The sequence below is a fragment of the Sminthopsis crassicaudata genome, chromosome 1 (assembly GCF_048593235.1).
Source record: "Sminthopsis crassicaudata isolate SCR6 chromosome 1, ASM4859323v1, whole genome shotgun sequence".
Classification (NCBI taxonomy): Eukaryota; Metazoa; Chordata; class Mammalia; order Dasyuromorphia; family Dasyuridae; genus Sminthopsis; species Sminthopsis crassicaudata.
In genome coordinates, this window is record NC_133617.1 from 937,356 (window position 1) to 961,900 (window position 24,545).

The window sequence follows — 24,545 nt, forward strand, 5'->3', positions numbered from 1 at the left end:
TTTTGTTATTTCAAATGGAACTTATCATTTAGTATTATACAGAAAAGTATTATTTTGTGCATTTATTTCATATCCTATCTGTTACTGAAGCTATCTGTTACAGCTTTTTTATTGCTTCTTTAGAGTTTGCTAAGTAAACCCTCATAATCAACATCAGTTCATAATGGAGAGAAAAACTTCAAAAACAAGTCTGTGTAAAAGTGATATATTAAAGGAAATAAGGGGGGGGGGAGGAAGAAGGTAATTAGAAGGGTAACTGTTGATGCCAGATCTCAAAATCTATTAACAATAGTTATCAAAATTATCTGGTACTACATAAAAAAATTGTAGAAGTATATCAGCAGAACAGACCTGACAAACAAAACCTAGAAAAAGTAATTACACAGAAGCAGTCTAATACTTGATAAACTCAAGAACACAAACTACAGCAGTAGGAACTCTTTATTTAATAAGAGCTGCTGGAAAAACTAGAAAGTCTAGAGAAAGTAGGTTTAGATAATCATCTTACAGCATATGCCATTCTATATTCCAAATGGCTCAACTAATACAAAATCACACAATTAAAAAAACAACAACAACCAAACAAATAACAACAACAATAACAAAAAACAGAAGATTCTCTTTCATAACTAAGGATAATGGGAAATATTTGAAACCAGTTAAGTGTTAGTTTATAAAACACAAAATAGATGTTTTCAATCAAATAAAATGACAAAACAAAACACAAAACACCTTTGCACAAATAAATTCAATGCATCTTGAATCAGAAGATACATGTTAGGAAAAAATATTCTCTTCAAACATCTCTGATAAAAGTATTACAACTAAAACCAAAAAGGAATACAAATGCAAGATTGAATTACTCTGAAACAGAAAAATGGTCAAAGGACAGGAAATTTTCTAAAGAAGACACAGCTTAGTAAAATTCATCTGAAAGATGTAAACATCACTAATAATCAAGAAAATTTAAATTAAAATAACCTTGGTGAATGACCTGAATCTTAAAATATGGAAAACATATAGTTGGAAAGGTGGATAGATTATTTCACACCTAATCAAGCTGTAAAATGATTTAATCAATAAAGAATAGAAAACTGGAATTATGGAAAGAAAAATTACTAAGCTGCTCGTACCTTCTGACCCTGAGAGACCACTTCTGGAATTATACTACAAATAGGGCATTAAGAACAACAAAAAGACTCAGATGTTCAAAGAATATTCTTACCATCATGATGCAAAATAAAAATCTGGGAACAAAGTACGTGCTCAATAAACAAATAGCTGAACAAATTTTGGTAGAAATGTAATTACTATGCTGGAAGTAACAAAAACTAAAAAAATTCAGAGAACCATGGGGAAAGGCTTATATAAAGCACTGTGAAGTAATGAAAACAGAGCCAAAACACAAAATACACAATGACTACAACAATGTTAATAAAGGCAGTATTATGAAGCAAAAAACTCTAATCAAACAAAATGGTCATTATTACTACTACATTATCAAAAGTACATGTCAAAATGTAGTATTGCATTTTTTTTTACAAGATCAAAATACTTATAAGACTTTTCGCTTCACTAATGAACTGATGTGAAGATATGTTTTGAAGGAAAACTTTCCTTTAATCATTACATTCATAAGATTTATCTGCAATATGAAGTCTCTGGTGTCGAGTAAGTCCTGTACTCCGGCGAAAGGCCTTGCCACATTTATTACATTCATAAGGTTTCTCGCCAGTATGAATTCTGTGATGGGAAACAAGGGATGAATTGCGATTGAAAGCCTTGCCACATTCATTACATTTATAAGGTTTCTCGCCAGTATGAATTCTAAGATGTGGAGTCAGTTGTGAGCTCTGCCGAAAGGCCATTCCACATTCATTACACACATAGGGTTTCTCTCCTGTATGAATTCTATGATGTACAGTGAGTTCTGCTCTCTGACAGAAGGCCTTCCCGCATTCACTGCATTCATAAGGTTTCTCTCCAGTGTGAATTTTCTGATGGCGAGTAAGTCCAGTACTCAGGCGGAAGGCCATACCACATTCATGACATTCAAAAGGCTTCTCACTTGTATGAATTCTATGATGTTGAGTGAGTTCAGTGCTCTGACAGAAGGCCTTACCACATTCATTACATTCATAAGGTTTTTCTCCAGTATGAATTCTCTGGTGGTAAGTGAGCTGTGATCTCTGGCGGAAGGCTCTCCCACATTCATCACATTCAAAAGGTTTTTCTCCAGTATGAATTTTCTGATGTCGAGTAAGCTGTGAGCTCTGACGGAAAGCCTTTCCACATTCATTACAGTCATAAGGTTTTTCTCCAGTATGAATTCTCCAATGTTGAATAAGCTGTGTCCTTTTCCCAAAGGCTTTCCCACATTCAATACACCCATAAGGTTTTTCTCCAGTATGAGTTCTATGATGAGAAGCAAGGGATGAACTATAATTGAAGGTCTTCCCACATTCATTACATTTATAAGGTTTTTCTCCAGTATGAATTCTCAAATGTCGAGTAAGGTGTGAACTCTGGTGGAAAGCCTTCCCACATTCAGTGCATTCATGTTTTTCTCCAGTATGAATTTTTTGATGTCTAGTAAGTTCTGTGCTCTGACGGAAGGCTTTCCCACATTCATTACACTCATAAGGCTTCTCTCCTGTGTGAATTCTCTGATGAGAAGCAAGAGAAGAACTATGGTTGAAAGCTTTTCCACACAGATCACATCCATAAGGTTTCTCTCCGGTATGAATTCTCTGGTGGGAAGCAAGGGAAGAGCTGTGGTTGAAGGCTTTCCCACAAAGATTACATGCATAGGGCTTCTCTCCAGTATGGATTCTTTGATGGCGAGTAAGGTGTGCACTCTGTCGGAACGTCTTCCCACATTCAGTACATTCATAAGGTTTTTCTCCAGTATGTATTCTGAAATGTTGAGTAAGTTGTGTCCTCTTGCAGAAGGCCTTCCCACATTCAATACATGCATAAGGTTTCTCTACAGTATGACTTCTTTGCTGTTGAATAAGCTGTGTTCTCCATAATGTGGTTTTCCCACATTCATAGGGCTTTTTTCCAGTATGTAGCCTATGATATTCAATAAGATCTGAATGAAAACTGAAGGATTTTCCACTATCATTATATTTAGAAAATATCTTCTTAGAGGAAATTTTATTGTATTTTCTTACATCTGAATAGAGTCTCAAGCTCTTTCTGTGTGTATCATATTTGGGGAGATTCTTTCCTATGGGTACTCTCTGCTGTGGGAAAAGAATTGGTCCTACACCAAAGAGTCGGCCATATTTATTATATTCATGGCTTCTCAACTTACTAGGGGCTTTCCTTTGGATGATTTTTACATGCTGCGTTTTCTCTTCATCACTCTGCTCCTCCTCTAACCTGGCTTCATATTCCCAGGTTTCATTCAATTTAGAGTCACAAGGACCATCACTTGTCAATTTTTCCTGGGATGATTCTTCCATAGGAGCCCAGCTTTGGAGTAAACTTCCTTTTACAGATCTGATCTGCCAATCTGAAAGAAAGAAAAAACTGTCATTATCCCACAATAACTTTAGTTTCTGCTCTAGTCTTCTAATCAAACAAAAAAAGAAAAAAAACCCAAAACAACACAAATAAAGTTAGGTCTAAACAATTGGAAAAATTGCAAGTGCTCCTGGGTAGGCCAAACTAATATAATAAAAATGACAATTCTACGTAAATTAATCTACTTATTCAGCGTTATACCAATCAGACTGCCAAGAATACTTTACAGAGCTAGGAAAAATAACAACAAAATTCACCTGGAAGAACAAAAAGCCAAGAATTTCAATGGAAAAAATGAAAAAAAAAAATTGCAAATTAATGTAGCCTGGCAGTAGTACTAAAACTACATTATAAAGCAGTGGTCATCAAAACTATTTGATGTTGACTGAGAAAAAGAGTTGATTAGTAGAATAGGATAGGTTCATAAGACACAACAGTCAATTACGATAGTAACCTAGTGTTTGGTAAACCCAAAGACTCCAGCTTCTGGTATAAGAACTCATTATCTGACAAAAATTGCTAGAAAATTGGAAAATAGTATGGCAGAAAATAAGTATCGACCAAAACCTAACAGATTGAAATGGGTTCATGATTTAGACATAAAGGGTAATGCTATGAGCAAATTAGGAGAAAAAGGGATAGTCTACCTCTCAGATCTGTGGAGAAGGGAGAAATTTATGGTCAAAGAAGAATTAGAATATTATGAAAGATAAAATGCATAATTTTGATTGTATTAACAAGATTTTGTTCAAACAAAAATAATGCAGCCAAGATGATAAGGGAAATAGAAAACTGGGGGAAAAAATTTCACATGCAAGATTTCAGAAATGTATTTTACTTAACTAAATTATAACTGTGACAAGAGATCCGGTTTTTTTTTTTTTTTTTTTTTTTTTTTTTTCATTTTCAATTGAGGGGAAATGGAAGAAAAGACAGAAAGGATGGAATATGGGGGACTGAATGACACAGAGAAGTTTTCAAGGTTAGGCTGAATTGAAATTCGCTTTTCTGACCTAAGATTCCAGGTTTCAGAATTTCCCTGAATTGGTCATGGATGCACCCATAAGAGTTAAGAAAACACTGAAAGAAGAACAATAGAACTAATTAATTCTGTATTTCTTCCACATGCAAGAAAGGGTTTTCTTGAACATCAGGTTTCCAAAATGCTCTCTCCAGCAGTATCTGACATGAACCATGTTAGGTGTCTCTCCAGGTTAGGGAATTAGGCATAACGGTAGGTAAAGGCAAAATGTCTGATGTATTCTATTTAATAGTGATACAAATTAAGGAATAATTCATTTCTGAAATCTACAATGTAAATCTATGCACTAAAGTGATGAAAAGGGCTTTATACCATGAACTGCTACCATTTGAGTAGAATAAGGAAATGAGAGACAATGCCTAAAAAAAGGCTGTGGGCTGGACACTAGGCAATCTAGGGAGAAGTGGGAAAAAGTGGTTGAACACACTAGTGAGGAATGTTGGCAAAGTTTACTGAGGAATCAGCTAAAGAAAAGGGAGTTCTCATCTGGTAGAGATGAGAAATCTGCTGCCCCCTTCCCATTTCTTGACCTTCTAATTCATCTAGCAAATAGCTGTCAGATAATCTGTAAAATCAATAGCTAGCATTCACATAGCACTTAAAGGTTTACAAAGCACTTTATATCAATATTGTCTTATATGACCTTACAACAACTCTGATAGGTAAATCTCCATTTTACAGATGGGGAAATCGAGGTAGACAGCAGTTAAATGCTATGGTTAAACAGCTAACTGACATGTGAGAAAGGATTTGAACTCAGCTCTTCAAGGCCCTACGTTAATGTTCTATCCACTGAACCAAGATTCAGTTCAAAAATCCTTTTGGATACCAACCTTAATATATTTTTATATTTTGTATCATTTACAATTTTGATCATCTTGTCAATTATGCCTTTATTCAAGTCAACGAAAAAAAAAGTTAAAAGAATACTGATCACTAGACACTCTACTGGAGACCTGTTGCTCAACTTACACTGAATCACAGCAACTGTTTTAAGTGCAACCATTCAAAAGTCCGAATATATTAAATGCTTCAATTATTTAGTCCATGTTTTATTCACATCCTTATCTCTCCATCTTTTTCATAAGAACATTATGAGATATTTATTAATTACCATAAATCAAGGGAGATTATACCCACTGGTTATATATGTGGGGTTATCAATTACTTAAATGTACCCATTTAGTTTGGGGGACTTATTGGGGGTGGAGGAGAAGGTTTGGAAGCATTCAGACAGACTCTTTTTAAGAGGATAAGGAGCTTCACAGTAAGCAAACTGCCTCTACCAATAAGACTGGAAATTCTTGTTTGCAATTTCTAGTCTTAAAGTTACCTTAGGTTACTGTTACATGAGGTATATGATGAATGAAACATTAAATGATTTACCAAAGGCCATCTCTTGATCTGAAAAAGCTAGCCAGAAAAGCCAAAACATAACTTCCCCACTATGCAACAGCACCACAAAAATCAGTAAGAAATAGTCTTCAAACTAGAGATCAGTGAGTAGACTACAATTATTGGGGAAAATTCCAGAATTCCAGTATTCTGTCAAAGGGATGATCAGTGATCTATCTTCTATCCTACTTTTTAAAAAATTGAAGATATTTATAATTCAAAAACCTTCCTGGTTTTAACACTTGTTCAAAATTTTACAGCAGCCCTTCAATAAAGACAATGATCCATAATAATTCCAAAGGACTTATGATGAAAATGTCCTCCACCTCTAGAAAGAGAACTTGATGGATTCTGAATACAGATTGAAACTTTTTTTTTTTTTTTTTTTTTTTTTTGGCAACATGGCTATTATAGAAATGTTTTGCATGGCTTCAGAGGTATAATGGATATCATATTGCTTGTTTCTCAATGGGTAGGGAGAGTTGGCCAGAGGGATGGAGAGAATTTGCAACTCAAAAATGTTTAAAAAAAAAAATTAAAGTAGAAGGGGAAAGGATTTATACTATATATAGCAGATCTGTTTATCCCTATTACCTTCCCTGAGGGCAGGAGATAATAGTGGCTAGAGGGTCAGACCTGGAGTGTGATGAGGTTCTAGTACAAATTCAGAATGAGACACTGTGTGACCCTAGGCAAGTCACTTAACCCTGTTGTGCTTTAGCTCCTCAACTGTAAAATGAGTTAGAAAAGGAAATGGCAAACCACTCCAGTATATTTGCCAAGAAAACCCTAAATGGGATGAAGAGAGTCAGACAAGACTGAAAGGACTAAACAACAACAAATTATCTAGAAGCATGTAATCAAATGATGAGGATCCATGATAGTTCATGCCATATGAAAAGCTGAAAGAACTAGAAATAGAGAGAAAACTAGAGAAAAAAAACTATGTTTAAGCATTGGGAGAAGAAGAAAAAGACCAAAGCAGCAACGAAATTATAATTGTATTTAGCCCCTAAGAGAAGCATCAAGTACATTTAGAGGGCCAAGGAGCTGCAGAAGCAAATTTAAGTGTAATATAGGCATAATGAATACCCTAACAAGGAGTAATATAGGCTGCTTTGAGGGACACAGTTCTTCCTCATTTGAGAACTTTTAGCAAAAGTCAATATGATGATTGTTTGAGAATGAGAGGTACAGAACCTTGAGCTTGTGTTTAAAGCCTAGCTTAAATGGACTGAGACTAGTTGTGTGAACCTGAACCACACATTATTCAACTATCCATGAGGTAACTGCACCAGATGGTCTTTGACGTCCCTTCCCAAAACACGTTAGACCATATAGCTCTTCTAATCAATAAATATGAAATTTTCTGTTGGGCTTTGAAAATTTTTTCATAACTGGGCCCCTTTCTACTTTTCCAGTCTTAATCTTTATTCCCTTCCACATCCTCTACTACTTCTCCCTATTCTTCACACAAGGAACTCCTCCCAACTCGAACTTTTTCACTAACTGTCTTCCATGTTTGGAATGCTCTCCCTTTTCACTTCCACTTCCAGCTTACTTTTGAGACTTGCTGAAATCCACCTTTTATAAGAGGCTCCCCCCCATTATTAAACCACATATATTATAAAATGATAATAATTAATGTTATTTTTTTATTATGAGGTTGACATTTTGTTTACCCCATTAAGATATGAGGTACTTGAAAATTAAAAAAACATATTTTTTTTCCCCTCTGTTCTTTTTATCTGGAACATAGTTAAGTGATTAGTATAATGCTTGCTGATTGGCAGATACAGGATTCTATCATCCTAAATCATGTCCTCCTGCAATGCCGGAAGACAAACATCCTTCTCCTTCTGGATAACATGATTTTATCCCTGACTCATCATTTTTAAGCAGCATGCACTTCTGACAGGACCAACAAGGCTGAACAACAATTACAACAAAAGTCAACTGGGGCATCTCTAAAGCATTGTCTAATGTGAAAATGTTCAAGCCCAAATAAATTTACCAAATAAGTCAATTCTATCTTCTATTTGTAGATTATCCTTATATCAATTTCATTAAGGTTGGCCCTTGAATATAGTTTTATTTTCAATCAGAATTTCTGTGGAGCCATATTGAGGTTCTTCTGTGTAAAGAGTGATCTTGGGGAATGCCTGTGCACACAATGTTTGCAGATTAAGGTTGTTCCTAGCAGATTATAACAAAGTACTTATCCAATGAGGGTTTAAGAAGAGCCATTCCTCTTTTCTCAGAAAAATGGGCTTCATGTGCTCATAACCACTTTTTCATGGTCCTTCCTCAAAAGCTCTTTGCCCTTCTAAACTTAATTCCTGTCCAACACATCTGAACTCCACACTCTTGCTAGACTCACACATCCCAATCAGCTGCCAAATCTTGTCATTTTAACTTCTTCAACAAATCCTACCCTAGTTCAGGATTTCACTCCTCTCCTACTGCACAATTATCTTACCAGTTTCCTAAAAGGTCTCTCTTCCCCAAGACTCAACACAATCATCACCCAAGCATGCGTCAAAGTAACTTTTCTAAAACAATGGTTAGATGATTCCCTACCCTATTCGATTAACTCTTGTGGCCAAAGATTAGCTCTAGTTTGCTAAATAAAGCCCTTTTATAAATTGTGCTGAAGGAAGACAGAAGGAAAAGGGACAGGCATTTTTACAGCATCTATTACGTGCCAGAAATTATGCTAAGTGCTTTGAACAATTTTCTCTCATTTGATCCTCACAACAGCCCTGTGAAGCAAGTACTCTTAATATCTCCATTTTACAATTGAGAAAACGAAGACAAGGAGAAATTAACTGACTTACCCAGGGTCACGTAGCTAGTGTCTGAGACTGGATTTGAACTCAGCTCTTTCTGTCTTCAGATCCAGCATTCCAGCCAGCCAACCCCTAGCTTTCTTCTGAACCTAGCCTTCCAGCCTTATGATACATTAGTCCCTTTCAATTATTCTATAGTTTAGTCAAACTGGACTTCTAATATGGCCCTCCATTCCCAATGTCTATGCCTTTGTACCAGCTGAGTCATAGGCTGGAATTCTGATCCTCCTTTCTCAGCTCTCTATCTCTTAGAATCCTTAGTTCCTTTCAAGATTTGGTCTGTCAACTTTCAGATGAAGAAATTGAAACCATTTCCAGTCACATGAAAAGGTGCTCTAAATCACTATTGATCAGAGAAATGCAAATTAAGACAACACTGAGATACTACTACAGACCTCTCAGATTGGCTAAGATGAAAGGAAAAGATAATGATGAATGTTAGAGGGAATGTGGGAAAAGTGAGACACTAATACATTGTTGGTGGAGTTGTGAACTGATTCAACCATTCTGGAGAGCAATTTAAAACTACGCCCAAAGATCTGTGCATTCCCATTGATTTAGCAGTATCTCTACTGGGCCTGTGTCCCAAAGAGATCATAAAGGAAGGAAAGGGACCCATACATGTAAAAATGTTTGTAGTAGCCTTTTTTGAAGTGGCAATAAACTGGAAATTGAGTGGCTGCCCATCAGTTTGAGCATGGCTGAATAAGTTACGGTATATGAATGTTATAGAATATTATTGTTCTATAAGAAACGATCAGTAGGATAATTTTAGAGAGGCCTGGAGAGACTCACATGAACTGATGCTGAGAAAAGTGAGGAGAACCAAGAGAAAATTGTACATGGCAACAATCAGATTATGTGAGGATCAACTCTAATAAGACTTGGCTCTTTTCAATAATGAGATGATTCAGACCAGTAACAATACATTTAGGATGGAGAAAGCATCTAGAAGGAGAACTGTTGGGACTGAATGTGAATCACAACATAGTAGGGTTTATTTTATGTTTTCTTTTTTTCGTTTTTTTCTCAATTTTTTTTTCCTTTTTGATCTGATTTTTCTTGTGCAAAATGATAAATGTGGAAATATGTATAGAAGAATTGAACATATCTAACCTATATTGGATTACTTGCCATTTGGGGGAGGAATTGGAGGGAAAGGTGGGAAAACAATTTATAACTCAGGGTTTTGCAAGGGTGAATGTTAAAAATTATCTATGCATATGGATATGCTTTGAAAATAAAAAAAAATTGATAATTAAAAAAAGGGGAAAAAAAAGGTTTGGTCTAAGTGCCACTTTCTACAGGAAGCTTTCCATAATCACTCTGTATCCACTTTGTAAATATCCTAAACACAAACACATATAAACATCTCTGCCTGTTTATTTTAAACACCTTGAAAGTAAGGACTTTTTTGCCTCTGTATCTCTAGGGCCAAGTAAAAAATGCCCTGTGTTCAATAAATGGTTCTTAATCAAAGAATGACCTTTAAAACTGGCATATAAAGCACGCAGTTTTCACTTTCAAGAAACAAAGAATTTCAGTATTTTTTTTAAGTTGCCTTAAAACATCTAGCACTAAGGAATAAAAGTCTAAAGGATGTTAGGTACTCCTTCTTTTAGACTTTCTCAAGTTCAAAACCTATAGCATCATAATTATAATTGCATTTACAAAGTTTTAATGTTTGTGAAATGCTTTAACATACATGGTATTTCATTGGATCATAATTATAACTTTTAAAAGCAGATACTATTATTATCCCCTTATTTTAGAGGAAACTGACGTACAGGAGTTAAAGTATCTTGCCCAGAATCACAGATAAGTGTCCGAAGTAAAACTCGAACCCAACATTTTGTGATTCTAAGGCCAGCCCTCTATGGCACCAGTCAGTTGCTTCTCTTAAACCAGGATAATAGGAGGCAAAATAAGAGGAGTCTTGTCTCGGCCACTTTCTTTCCCAGATACCTGGAGTGATTCTAGAACCATAACATCTTCAAAATTACCCAGTCCAACCACTTGGAGTTAAAAGAGGAAGAAAGAGAAAGCCCCTAAAGCAGTAAATTGGGCAGGAGGATCACACTGTGTATGAGAAGGCACAGTTTGAACAGGCCCTTGATCTGTCACCAAAGTTCCCAAGAGAGCCCTACAGGAGGGTACACTGGACCTGGAACACCAGTTAACTCCCAAACCAAAGTACCCTTGACCCCAAAGGGAAGATCTTTGCCACTTCCTGTTTACTGGGAACATTTTAATATTCTGTACTCAATTCTCAAAGAAGCTAAATACTAGCGTAATCCAAACAGCCTTTGTGTACACTGAATTTTGTTCATGGGAGAAAAAAAAGTCTTTACAGTTGATTTTGCAGGTTCCTTTGTCAGATTGGCCAATGACTACTACATGATGCAAAGGGTTGCCAAGAAACTAACAAATAAATTCAGTGTCCAACAATAGTAACTAGCTCATTGAAAGGCCTGGGACTGCTCTTTTTACCTTCTATGCTGTGCACTTTTGAATAGTCTCTCTATGGTTTTTATATTCCACTGGCCTATTTTACACTATTTTTAACTTTGTAACTGCCTGCCATCCTTTGGGAAGTTACAAATTGAATTAAGAAAAAGAGAAAGGGAAAAAAAAGAAAAAAAGAAGAAAAAAAGTAGATTTCAATTACTGAAAGAGGAAGTAGTAGCAAAGGGCATTTCTAGGAGATTCTGAAGGAAAAGGTCAACCAGAAATCATTCACAGCTTCCAAGATTCAGTCACTTTCTTTGGGGTACTTTCTCAAGAAATTACCAAACTGATCATCTGCTGCTTCCTGTTAGGGAGGGTATTTGGGATGTGCTAATTGTTCTATCTATAAGCTTAGTAAGCTGGATTTTGTTTATAGTGGCTGAGGGTAAGGACTAAGATGGCATGTGAGTTAAAGGAAGCAAGCCTGAAAGCAGAGAAGGTAGAGAGACAGCAGCTGCTCTAAGAGGGACAGTCGAATACCCCAGTGCCAATAACATGGAAACCAAGGGAGGAACAAAAAAAGATGATGAGTCAAATTAGAGAAAAAGTTTTGTCTGGGAAGAGATTTGTCCCAGTCTAGTTTTTTGGCCTCTAAAAAAAAAGAGACCTTGAATCTAGGGCAATGGATAGAGAAGGCAACTTCACTGAGAAGAGGAGGTATAGAAGAGCACATTTCTAAGAAGAGAGTATAGAAATCTCCCTAAAATTGACATACTATTGCATCACCCCACTGCCAAACAATGTAAATCCAGTACACAGCTCAGAGGGCTCATCCTGAATGATCAATCTCCAGGAAAAGAGAGTGGGACCTGAGGCTCAAAGGGGAGACATATAAGGAGGTCAGATGGTGATGGAGTAATGGAATAAAAAATAAATTATATCCCTGGGGGTGAGGAAGGTCACTTAAGAGGAATAGTGTGCAGGAAGCTTGGACTTCTATCTCTAGAATAGGGGTGGGAAACCTTTTTTTCTGACAAGGGCCATTTGGATATTTATAACATTTGTAGACCACACAAAATTATCAACTTAGAAATTCAAGCAGTGAGAGGTTCTTGTATCTAGCTTTCAGCTCACCATCACGTCTGGTTCCCTTGGCAGGATTGGAACAAATGATTTCACTGGTTTCAGCAGCCCAACAACTAGATGTTCCCTATCCCTGCTCTAGAATGACAAATTCTGGAAGGTCCTAGATATTTCCGGATACTCAAGCATCTTTCTAAATGAAATACACCAAAAATAAATCTTAAGCTGATCTAACATCCAGGAACTAACTGGCAAACCCAGCGAAGAAGCAGGATCTAAATCAATTAGGCTTCAGTTGAAATTAAAAACAAAACAACAACAACAACAACAACAACAACAACAAAAAAAAAAAAAAAAAAAAAAAACCAGGAATAGCAATTCTGATTCAGATCAAACAAAAGCTAAAGTAGATCTAATTAAAAGAGATAAGGAAGGAAGCTATATTTTCCTAAAGGGTACCATAAATAATGAAGTAATATAAATACTAAATATATATATATATATATATATATATATATATATATATATATATATATATATATATATATGCACACAACAAATGGTATAGCATTCAGCTTCCTAGAGGAGAAGTTAAAGAGAGCTGCAAGAAGAAACAGACAGCAAAACTCTACTAGTAGGATGAGCTCAACCTCACTCTATCAGAACTAGATAAAACAAGCCACAAAATAAACAAGAAAAAAGTTGAAGAGGTAAATAGAATTTTAGAAAAGTTAGATATTATAGACCTTTGGAGAAAACTGAATGGGGATACATTTTTCTCAGCAATACATGGAACCTATACTGACAATGTATTATTGGGGCATAAAAACCTCAAAATCAAATGCAAAAAGGCAGAAATAATAGATGCATCTTTCTTTAGGTCATGATGCAACAAAAATTATGTGCAATAAAGGGCTAGGGGAAAATGGACCAAAAGTAATTGGAAACTAAATAATCTAATCCTAAAGAATGAGTAGGTGAAACAACAAATCATAGAAACTATGGATAATTTTATCCAAGTGAAGGAAAATAACAACGCACCAAAATTTATGGGATATATCCAAAGCAGTTCTTAGGGAAAATTTTATATCTATAAATGCTTATTTAAATAAAATAAAGAGAAGACCATGAATTGGGCATGCATCTAAAAAAGCTAAAAAACAAATTAAAACCCTCCAAATTAAATACCAAATTTGAAATTCTGAAAATAAACAAGATTAACAAAGTTGAAAGAAAACAAAGTTGAAATAAACAAAAGTAGGAGTTGGTTTTATGAAAAAAACCAACAAGATAAACCTTTAATAAATTTGAGTAGAAAATGGAAGAAAGAAAATCAAATTGCTAGTATCAAAAATAAAAAGAGTGAACTTTCCACCAATGAACAGGAAATGAAGAACAATAATTAGGAGCTATTTTGCTCAACTACACATGAATAAGTCTGATAATCTAAGAGAAATGGATGAATACTTACCAAAATAAAGATTTCCCAGATTAACAGAGGAGGAAAAAAAAGTATTTAAATAGTCCCATTTTAGAGAAAGAAAAGAAATTAGAAAAAATCTCCAGAGTGAAGATGGATTTACAAGTGAATTCTACCAAACATTTAAAGAACAATTAATTCCAATACTATGCAAACTATTCAGAAAAATTGGGAAAGGAGTCCTACCAAATTCCCTGTAAGACACAAATATCATGCTGATACCTAAACCAAATATGGTCAAAATGGAGAAAAAAAATTATAGCCCAATTTCCCTAATGAATATTGATACAAAAATCTTAAACAAAATATTATCAAAGAGATTATATAGCAAGTTATCACTAGGATAATATATCATGAGCAAACAGATTTATACCAGAAATGAAGGGCTGGTTCAATATTAGGAAAAATTAATAGCGTAATTGACTATATCAGTATACAAACTAACAGCTAGGATTATCTCAATCGATGCAGAAAAAGCATTTGACTAAATCCAAAATCCATTCCAATTAAAAACACTAGAGAGCATAAGAATAAAAAGAGTTTTCCTTAAAATGATCAGTAACATCTATCTAAAACCATCAGCAAGCATCATATGTAATGAGGATAAACTAGAACCACTGCCAATAAGATCAGGGTGAAACAAGGTTGCCCACTATCACCACTACCATTTAATATTCTTAATTTTTGCATTAACAGTAAGAAAAGAAAAAGAAATTAGAGTAAATAATGAGGAAACCAAATTATTACTCTTTGCAGATGATAGGATGGTACACTTAGAGAATCAACAAACCATTAGAAACAATAACTGTAACAAAGTTGAGAGATACAAAATAAATCTACATAAATCATCAGCATTTCTAAATGTTACCAACAAAGTCCAACAGCAAGAAATACAAAGAGAAATTCCATTTAAAATTACTGTAGATAATATAAAATATTTGGAGAGTCTACCTGCCAAGGCAAAGTCGGCAACTATATGAACACAATTACAAAACACTTTCCACACAAACAGATCTAATCAACTGAAAGAATATCAAGTGCTCATGGGTGGGCCGGGATAATATAATAAAAATGACAATCCTACCTAAATTATTATTTACTTATTCAGTGACACAACAATCAAACTGCCAAGAAACTATAGAGCCAGAAAAAAATAAAAGCAAAGTTCATCTGCAAGAACAAAAGGTCAATAATTTCAATGGAATTCATGAGAAAAATGTAAATGTAGATGACCTCACTGTACCAGATCTAAATTATTTGTGCATTTGGTACTGGCTAAGAAATAGAATAGTCTATCAGTAGAATAGCTTAGATTCACAAGAAACAATAGTCAATGACTATAGCAATCTAGTGTTTGATAAACCCAAAGACCCTAGTTCCTGGGATAAGAATTCACTATCTGACAAAAATGCCTAGGAAAATTGGAAACTAGGATGGCAGAAACTCAGCACTGACCCACACTAACACCAGATACGAAGATAAGGTTGAAATGGGTTCATGATTTACATTAAGGAGTGATATTAGAAGAACAAAGGATAGTCTACTTCTGAGATCTGTGGAGAAGGAAGGAAATTATGACCAAAGAACTAGAATACACTGAAAGGCAAAATGCACTGTTGGAGGAGTTGTGAACTGATCCAAACATTCTGAAGAGCAATATGGAACTATGCCCAAAGGGATATCAAACTGAGCATGCCCTTTGATCCAGCAGTGTCTCTACTAGATCTATATCCCAAAGAGATCATAAAAGAGGGAAAAGGACTCACATGTGCAAAAATGTTTGTAGTGGCAAGGAACTGGAAACTGAGTGGATGTTCATCAGTTGGAGAATGGTTGAATAAGTTATAGTATATGAATGTTACTGAATATTATTGTTCTACAAGAAATGATCAGCAGGATGATTTCAGAGGCCTGGAGAGACTTACATGAACTGATGCTGAGTGAAATGAGCAGAACTAACAGAACATTGTACACAGCAACAACAAGGTTATATGATGATCAATTCTGATGGACATGGCTCTTTTGCACATGGGGTTTATTCAGGCCAGTTCCAATGATCTTATAGCTATCCACATCCAGAATCTATGGCTCCTGAATGTGGATCACAACAAAGTGTTGTTTTTTTTTTTTGTTTTGTTTTTGTTTTTTTATTTTCCCCTCACCTTTTTTGTTATTTGTTTGCTTTTGGGGGGGAGGGGAGTTTCCTCACATTTTTCCTTTTTGAGCTGACTTTTCTTTGCAGCATGAGAAATGTGGAAATATGTATAGAAGAATTGCACATATTTAACATACACTGGATTACTTGCTGTCTAGGAGAGCCAGTGGGGGGAAGGGAGGGAGAAAAATTTGGAACACAATGTTTTGCAAAGATGAATGTTGAAAACTATCTTTGCATGGATTTTGGAAATAAAAAGCTACTATTTAAAAAAGAAGAAGTAGGATCTAAGAAAGAACTTAACTACCTAAAGTTGACATGGATCAGGATTACCTACTTTAGTAAGCAAATTTCTACCTTATTATTTGCTTGCATTTTGTTTTCTCAGTTTTTTTTTTCCTTGATCTGATTTTTTTTGGTGTACCAAGATAACTGTATAACTATGTATGCATATATTGGATTTAACATATATTAACATATTTAACATATATTGGACTAGCTGCCAGGAAAAAGTGTGGGGGGAAGGAGGGAAAATTTGGAACAGAAGGTTTTGCAAGGGTTGAAAAATTACCCATGCATATGTTTTATAAATTAAAAGCTTTAATAAAATATATGTATCTAGTAAAAAAAAAAAAAATCAAGCCTTTCTAAATGCTGTTTTATCATCTCTATCCTCATCATCACCATATATTACCCTAAGCATATGATTTCAACTGAAGTCACTCCTTGTACCCACCTGGAACTAGACCCAAGTATAAAGATAATTTCATACTAAAGAGGGGAAAGGGTCGTGTGTGTGCCAAAATGTTTGTAGCAGTTCTTTTCGTAGTGGCTAGAAACTGGAAGATGAATGTCCATCAATTGGAGAATGGTTGGGTAAATTATGGTATATGAAGGTTATGGAATATTATTGCTCTGTAAGAAATGACCAGCAGGAGGAATACAGAGAGGCTTGGAGAGACTTACATGAACTGATGCTGAGTGAAATGAACAGATCACTATACACTTCAACAAGGATACTGTATGAATGTATTCTGATGGAAGTGGAAATCTTCAACATAGAGAAGATCCAACTCACTTTCAGCTGATCAATGATGGACAGAAACAACTACACCCAGAGAAGGAACACTGGGAAGTGAATGTAAAATATTAGCACTACTGTCTATCTACCCAGGTTACTTATACCTTTGGAATCCAATACTTAACGTGCAACAAGAAAATTGGATTTACACACATATATTATATCTAGGTTTTACTGTAACACATGTAAAATGTATGAGATTGCCTGTCATGTAGGGGAGGGAGGGGAAAATCTGGAAAAATGAATACAAGGGATAATGTTATAAAAAAAAATTACTCATGCATATATACTGTCAAAAAAAAGTATAATTATAAAATAAAAAAAAAAAAAGAGAGAGTTTCAGAGTGTTGCCTAAAGAAAGCACAAAGGAGTTAAGGAGACCTGCCCACCATCAGCAGCTAAGAAACAGGAGCAGACCCTAGTTCCTATTATTCTATTCCCTAAGCCAGCCAGAAGCCCTTGCTCTTAGATAAGTTATGCCTTACAAACTGTGAATCCCACATTTTCCTTATTAAAACATACAGGAAAATCCTTCCTCTCTTGTCCATCTTTCTCTTACACAGTTAATAAATATGTATTAAGCAATGTGTTGGATGCTGTATTGAGTCTGGAGGATACAAAAAAGGTAAAAATCAGTCTCTGTTCTCAAGGAGCTTACAGTTTTAAGAGGCAAACAACCTGCCAACAATTCTGTACAAACAAACCCTATACTTAATCAATTGGGCAGACTCCACCAAGGGAAGCTTCCTATAAAGGAAGAAAGAAGTTCCAACTGTAACTTTTCCACCTGGTCTTTTTCATTTCATCTTATAAAAGCTCTGAAAGAAGCCTTTCCCAAGCCAGTTAATGCTAGCATCTGCCGTGGTTAAATCCCTAATATTTAGCACAATGCTTGGAACATGAGAAGGATTTAGGTTACTTCTTGCTTTCCTTCAGGTCTCCACTTTCTACCAAAAGCCACTTCTAATTCCCCTTAATGCTGGTTAGTGTCTTTCCTTTGAGTATCACCAATTTATCCTGTATCTTGTTTGAAAGTAGTTGTTTGCAAATTGATTGTGAGTTCCTTGAAGAAAGGGATTGTTTTCACCTTTCTTTGCATCTCCAGCAGCTATTAGGATATCTGGCACATACTAAATGCTTAATAAATAGTGCTTGGTTAATAATGGCTTCCCACAACTCTAAATCAGGTAATCGCCAAGTCTGAGAAACCTAAGCATGTATTTCTCCTCCTCCCCAAGGGCTGAGCACCCCTGAAAAAAGCCCTCCCAAACCCTGATGGTGACCCTCTTTGGAAGTCCTCAAGCAGAGGCTAGACAACCATCTGTTGGCTAGGTCATAATGAGCATTCCTTCTTTCTAATGCTGCAACATGACTCAAGCTACTACAGATTTACAATGCACAAATCTGGAGTAGAACATCCTTTCAGCTCCATAATCCTTTTCCTCTTACTGACACCCTACAAGAACCTCTCCACAGCAATGATTTTAAAGCTTTTCCTTTTTTTTTTTTTTCAAACTTTCAAAATTATTTTTTTAATTAAGCAGTGACTCTCTTTATCCAACACAGCTCCCCAGCAAATTAAAAATAAAAAATTCCAATGGGGGAAAGAGCAAATAAAGCTAAGATGAGCTCTCCCAAAACCGATTGAAATCCCCTTAAATAATTCCTCAAAACAAATTCTAGACCAACAGAACCCACAAAATGACAGGGTGAAACAATTTTCCAGACCCAGGCAACTCAGAAGGTTGATATGAAAGATCTGTTGTACTTGGGTGAGAATAGAACACAGTCTCATGCAGGTCACATCCCAGGAAACCAGCAGTATGCCTTGGGGGATGACTAAACCAGTGATGGCAATGGTGGCTTCCATATCTCTCAACCCACAGATGGTAAAGGGACTCAAACAACTGATTAGAAGAAAAGTGCAGGGATCCCTCTGCTGGCACAGGGACAAGACTCTATTGCATTGCCCATACTTGGATCTGGGTCTCAGTCCTAGGTCTCAGTCCCAGAGCCAAGTGCACTAACACACCACAGCCTGCTACTTGAAGGGGAACTGGAACAGTTCCAGATCTTATAGTTCCAGATTGAAAAAAGAGTTCTTGTGGTGACTCACAGAACAGAGCAGGCCAGGGGAATAATAAATATACCTCTCCTTAGACAATACTACCTTAGGAGAAATGAAAATGTACAAATCCTCAGAATTATCTCTGAAAACAGCTGAAGCTTGGAAAGTGACCCTTGAAAAGCAATCTCACTTTAGCATGAAGCTAAAAGTCAAAAAATAGATTTGCAAAATGAGCAAACAGCAGGGAAAAATCCTGAGGGTTACTATGGTGGCAGGAAAGCTCAAAACATGAACTTAAATGAAAACTGCTACATTCAAAGCCTTAAAGTAATATAGGAAAATGGTCTCAGGTCATGAAAAAGCTCAAAAAGGATTTCAAATATCAAGTTAAAAGATGCAGAAGAAAAAATGGTTAAAGAAATGAGAGTGATGAAAAAATGAAAAGAAAGTGAGAGAAAAATCATGAAAAAAGAGTCAACCAGCTTGGCAAAGAATACACAAAAATCCAATGAGGCAAAAAATGCCTTGAAAAGCAGAACTGACCAAAAAAGATTTTTAAATCCATAATTCAAGATAAGTACAGAAAGATAAACAGGAGAGAGGAGTCATATTAGTCATTCAATAAGGTTAAATTGTTTACATTCCTACATGGGAAAATGATACTTGTAACTCTTCTGTAACAGTTTGAAGGAATACATAAATAGAGAGAATGAGAGTGACTTGAATATTATTCATATTATCCATGTACAAAAATGTATCTCTGTATTTTAAAGTTCATCCTCTGTCAGGATAAGAGATGCAAAACTTTTCTTCTCAAAATTATAACAGTAACCTCTTAACCCATCATTAAATTTAAAAAACCACTCAAACAACATCAACAACAACACATACACATACATATACACACACAACCCAAACAGATCACATCTCCAAAACTGACAGGAAGAAGACCCAATGGTACTTGAACAGGAGTTTCCTCTACCATATTCATCAAAACCAGCTAGTACTAGCTAAGAAAGAGAGGTGGATCAATAAAATAGTTATATACACAAGACAGAATAATCAATTATTGTTTGATAAACCCGAAGACTCCAGATTCTGGGATAAGAACTCACTAATTGACAAAATTTGCTGAGAACATAGGAAAACATCATGTCAGGATCTAACCATAGACCATCATCTCATACCCTATATATAAAGATAAGGTCAAAATCGGTACAAGATTTAGGTATACAGGATAATAATATAAGCATATTAAGAGAGCAAAGGATAGTTTACCTATCAGAACTTTGGAGAAGATTTATGTCCAAACAAGAAATAGAGAACATTATGACGTGCTAAATCAATGCAGCCAAGATTAGAAGCAGAAATCTGGAAAACAATTTTTATAGCGCAAGTGTGTCTGATAAAGGTCTCATTTCTAAAATATGGAGAATTGACTCAAATTTATAAGAATACAAGTAGTTCAAGTGATAATTGGTCCAAGGAGATGAATAGGCAATTTTTAGATAAAGACATTAAAATCATGTATAGTCATATGAAAAATGCAAAATCATTGTTGATTTGAGAAATACAAATTAAAACAACTCTGAGATACCATCTCACCCTATCAATTTCTCTAAAATGACAGGAAAAGACATTGATAAATTTTGGTGGGAATGTGGAAAAACTGGGACACTAATGCATTGTTGGTAGATTTGTGAACTGAGAGTTCTGGAGAGTAATTTGGAACTATGGCCAAAGGGCCATGCATACCCTTTGTCTGCATCCCAAAGAAATAAAAAAAGAGGAAAAAGAACCCACAGATGCAAAAAATGTTTGTAATAGCTCTATTTGTGGTGACAAAGAATTGGAAATGTAGTGGATGCTCATCAATTGGGGAATGGCTGAATAAGTTGTATATGAAAGTTACGGAATAATCTTCTATTAAAAAACATGTATAGGAGATTTAGAAAGGTCTTGAAAGGTTTATATTTACTAGGAAAACACCAAACACAGCAACAGCAAGATTGTGATGATCAACTGTGATAGACTTGTCTAAATGCTCTGGTACAAGAATCATTCTTTCTCATGAATCTTCAATCTCACCCTTCCCACTGGATTCTGGTTGTCTACAAACATGTCCAGATTTCAATCCTTTTTTAAAAGGCTCTTGATTTCTTTTAAAAGACATATATGTTGAAAAATCTGTATGTACTTAATGTCACCCCACTTCATTACCATGCTCTCTCTTCTCAATCCCTAACAAGCTACTTAAATACACCTTTGGTGTCTCCCATTTTATTGAAACTTCCTCTTCAAAGGTCACCAAATTACCTGGTCATCACCAAATCTGTCTTCTGAAAAGTCCCTGTTTGACAAGGATAGAGGCCATCTCCTCTTTTTTATATACCCACTTTCTCTGGACTCACAAGTCACCAAGTTCTCTCCCTACCTCGGCCCTGCCTCTTTACTCCCTTTTACACCAGCTTTTTCACTCTTCCCCACAAAGTTCTCTTAAAAGTTCTTCCCTTGACAACTTCATCATTAACACTTCACTTCCTCAGTCAACAAATATATCCCATTACCTCAATCCTCACACCACTTCTGACATAGAGCACTCTGCAAACCTGAAAGAGAGCATCAGGTCTTCAGGTAAAGAATCTCCCAAATCTCCTAATATTTATTCAGCATCACCCCATTTTATGGCTCACTCTGCTCTAGCCAAAAGTGACAACTACTCTATGCTCAAAACGCTGTTTTTTGCCTTGTTTTGTCACCTAGTCCTGAATGTCAGCCTTCTTGTCCTACCCAGCCTTTAAAACCCAATTCAAAGAGTGCCTCCTCCATAAACTTCTGGATGGTAATTTCTCCCTCTGACTTCAAAACTTATGTTTTTAATTCTCTACTGTATTTATGCTGTGTGTACTTTGGACATACATTCTATCCCCAAATTAGATGATTATTAGATGATTGGCCTAGAGTCGGGTTACCTTATCTAAATTCTGAACCTTCCTCTCAAAGGAATTCGGTACATAGCAAGTCCGACATTATATTGCGTTAAATTTATATTAAATAAAATTATGCTAAATAAATATGTTTATGTTAAATTAGTTATCCCCACAGCAAGTAGCTAGTGCAGTGACTTGACACTTGGGCCCTCAATTTTACAAGATCAAGGGGATTTACTCGATCAAGAATCAAAAGGAAATAGGTTCCGGGCCTCTCTTCCTTGGGAAGTTTGGTCCAATAATCAATCCTTGCCCCTCTCTGGGGCTCAACCTCCTTATGGTAAGCCAGGAATTGGGCACAGGGTCACAAGGTCAAAGATTCTCAGGTGGAAATGACTCAAGAGCCCTCGCAAATGAGCTCCCCATTTCTGCTTCCATTTAAGTGCCCACATTCATGCATTTGCTCTGTTGAACTCAGAAATGAGGTCTCTTCCAGCTACAAAGCTGTCCCCGCGTGGGAACCCCTTTTCCACCAGGAAGAGCTCATAGGCGGAGGGTTACACAATAGTTCAAAAACGTGATTTCTGAAGCTCAGGGAGATTTCTGAGGGCGGATGAGGAAACTGAGGCGAAGATTTGCAGACACCTGCTGAAAGCATAAAGAACTCGGGTCTTCTTCCTACCAAATACAGAGCACGGATCCGGACCGGGTCCCAGCGCGCCTCCGGCTCTACATCTTGGCCACCTGTGAATGTCTGGTGCGGGGCTGACTTAAGGAAGCCCTGTTTACAGGAAACTGACTTAAGGAAGGCCTGTTTACAGGAAACTGACTTAAGGAAGGCCTGTTTACAGGAAACTGACTTAAGGAAGGCCTGTTTACAGGAAACTGACTTAAGGAAGCCCTGTTTCACACAGTAACTGACGTTCACTGTCACTCAGTGGTTGAAGGGGAACTACTATCCCCACTTTAGGGATGAGGCACAGACCCAGGCAGGGGCCCGAGGTAGTTTCAGGGTTAGGCTCTTCTGGAAAGGGGGGAGGGGTGCGCATCTCTAAGTGTGTGTTTGTAATAATTCAGAAAATTCTCGGGACGTTTTCAGGCCTGCAAAGTGTACTCTCAGTGATTGGACGGCATGCCGGGCATTATCACGGGGGATGCGATGTAGGAAAGAAAACTAAACGGTGTGGGGGGGGGGGAGGTCCAGCCGCAGGCCAGGCTGCTCGCAAGGCTGCCCCCGCCCCAAAAGGGGGCACTTTAACATGCGAAAAAGCACAAAATCCAACGGGGGGCGGGGCTCTGTGGGGGCTCTAGAAATGTTCGTGTGGTTTAAAGTTCATGACGAAGAGTAAGATCAGAGACCAGCCCCGGTCAGGAGAGAAGACGGGGGAGAACGGGGGAGGCAAAGGAAGGGAAACCCCCTCCCCTCCCCCGCCCCTTCTTGCTGCGCCGCGCCGCGCAAGCGCCCTGGGTCGGACAGGTGGGGGAGGGGAGGGAGCTGGGCCCGGCCGCCCCTCGGAGCCCGACCCAGGCCGGGCCTCGGCCCCGCTCGGCTGCCCCCCGGCCCCGGTCCCGCGGTCGCGGTAACGATGGCGCCACCCACCGCGTCCGCCCGGCCCCGTTCCCAGGACTCACCAGCCGAGCAGCGGGGACCCGGGCCCGGACAGAGCGAGCTCCTCGACAGGCACAGCTACCAGGGAGCTCCCGAGCCAAGCACCGCGAGAGCGGGATCGAGCACGGGAGCGCGCGATCAAGTGCAGGAGCGCGCGCGCCTCCGCGAGGACACGCCCCCTAGCGCTACGGGCCGGGCCTCGCTCTGAGGGGTGGGGCCATCCTCCATCCCGAGCGCGCGCAGCCCCGCCCCTGGGAACCCCGCTGGGGTGGGGGGCTCCCCGCTCTGAGCCCGCCGGGGCGGAGGTGGGGGCAGGGAAGGCTTTAAAGGTCATCACTAAGTCACTGGTAGAGATACTTGAAAGGTCCTAGAAACGAAGGAGAGGGGCCAAAATGCTCCATTTTTTTATACTTTTAAAAAAAATTTTAAAAACATAGGCATGGTTTTCAACATTCACTCTGGCAAAACCTTGTGCTCCAAATCTTTCCCTCCACTCCCTCCCCTAGAGGGTAAGTAATCCAATATAGGATAAACACGTGCAACTCTTCTCTAAGTGGTTCCACAGATATCCAGCTGCCCAAGAAAAATCAGATTTAAAAGGGAAAAATGAGAAAAAACAAAGTGCAAGCAAACAACAACCAAAAATGCCATGTTGTGATCCCCAGTCCCCACAGCCTCTCTCTGCCTGCAGGCGGCGCTTTTCGTCACACGACCCCTGGAAGTCATCTCCTCGTGGAAAGGGCCGAGTCCATCACAACTGATCATTACCTAGTCTTGTTGTTGTGTATGACGTTCTCTTGCTTCTACTCACTTCCCTCAGCATCAGTTCCTGTAACTCTCCCCAGGCCTCTGTATTCCTCCTGCTGATCGTTTC

The 24,545-nt window shown here is 37.4% G+C and overlaps 1 protein-coding gene and 1 gene segment (V, D, J or C); both read right to left on the minus strand.

Annotated features, from left to right (window-relative positions):
- The window catches only part of LOC141556155 (immunoglobulin lambda variable 9-49-like), a 1,090,947-nt gene that overhangs the window by 909,026 nt on the left and 157,376 nt on the right, over positions 1-24,545 (minus strand).
- LOC141556015 (uncharacterized) lies at positions 424-23,814 on the minus strand. The gene is made up of 2 exons (XM_074289458.1): positions 23,695-23,814; positions 424-3,520 (listed from the first exon to the last, which is right to left on the minus strand). The coding sequence occupies exon 2, from the start codon at positions 3,468-3,470 to the stop codon at positions 1,620-1,622; it is 1,851 nt and encodes a 616-aa protein (XP_074145559.1). The 5' UTR covers positions 3,471-3,520; positions 23,695-23,814; the 3' UTR covers positions 424-1,619.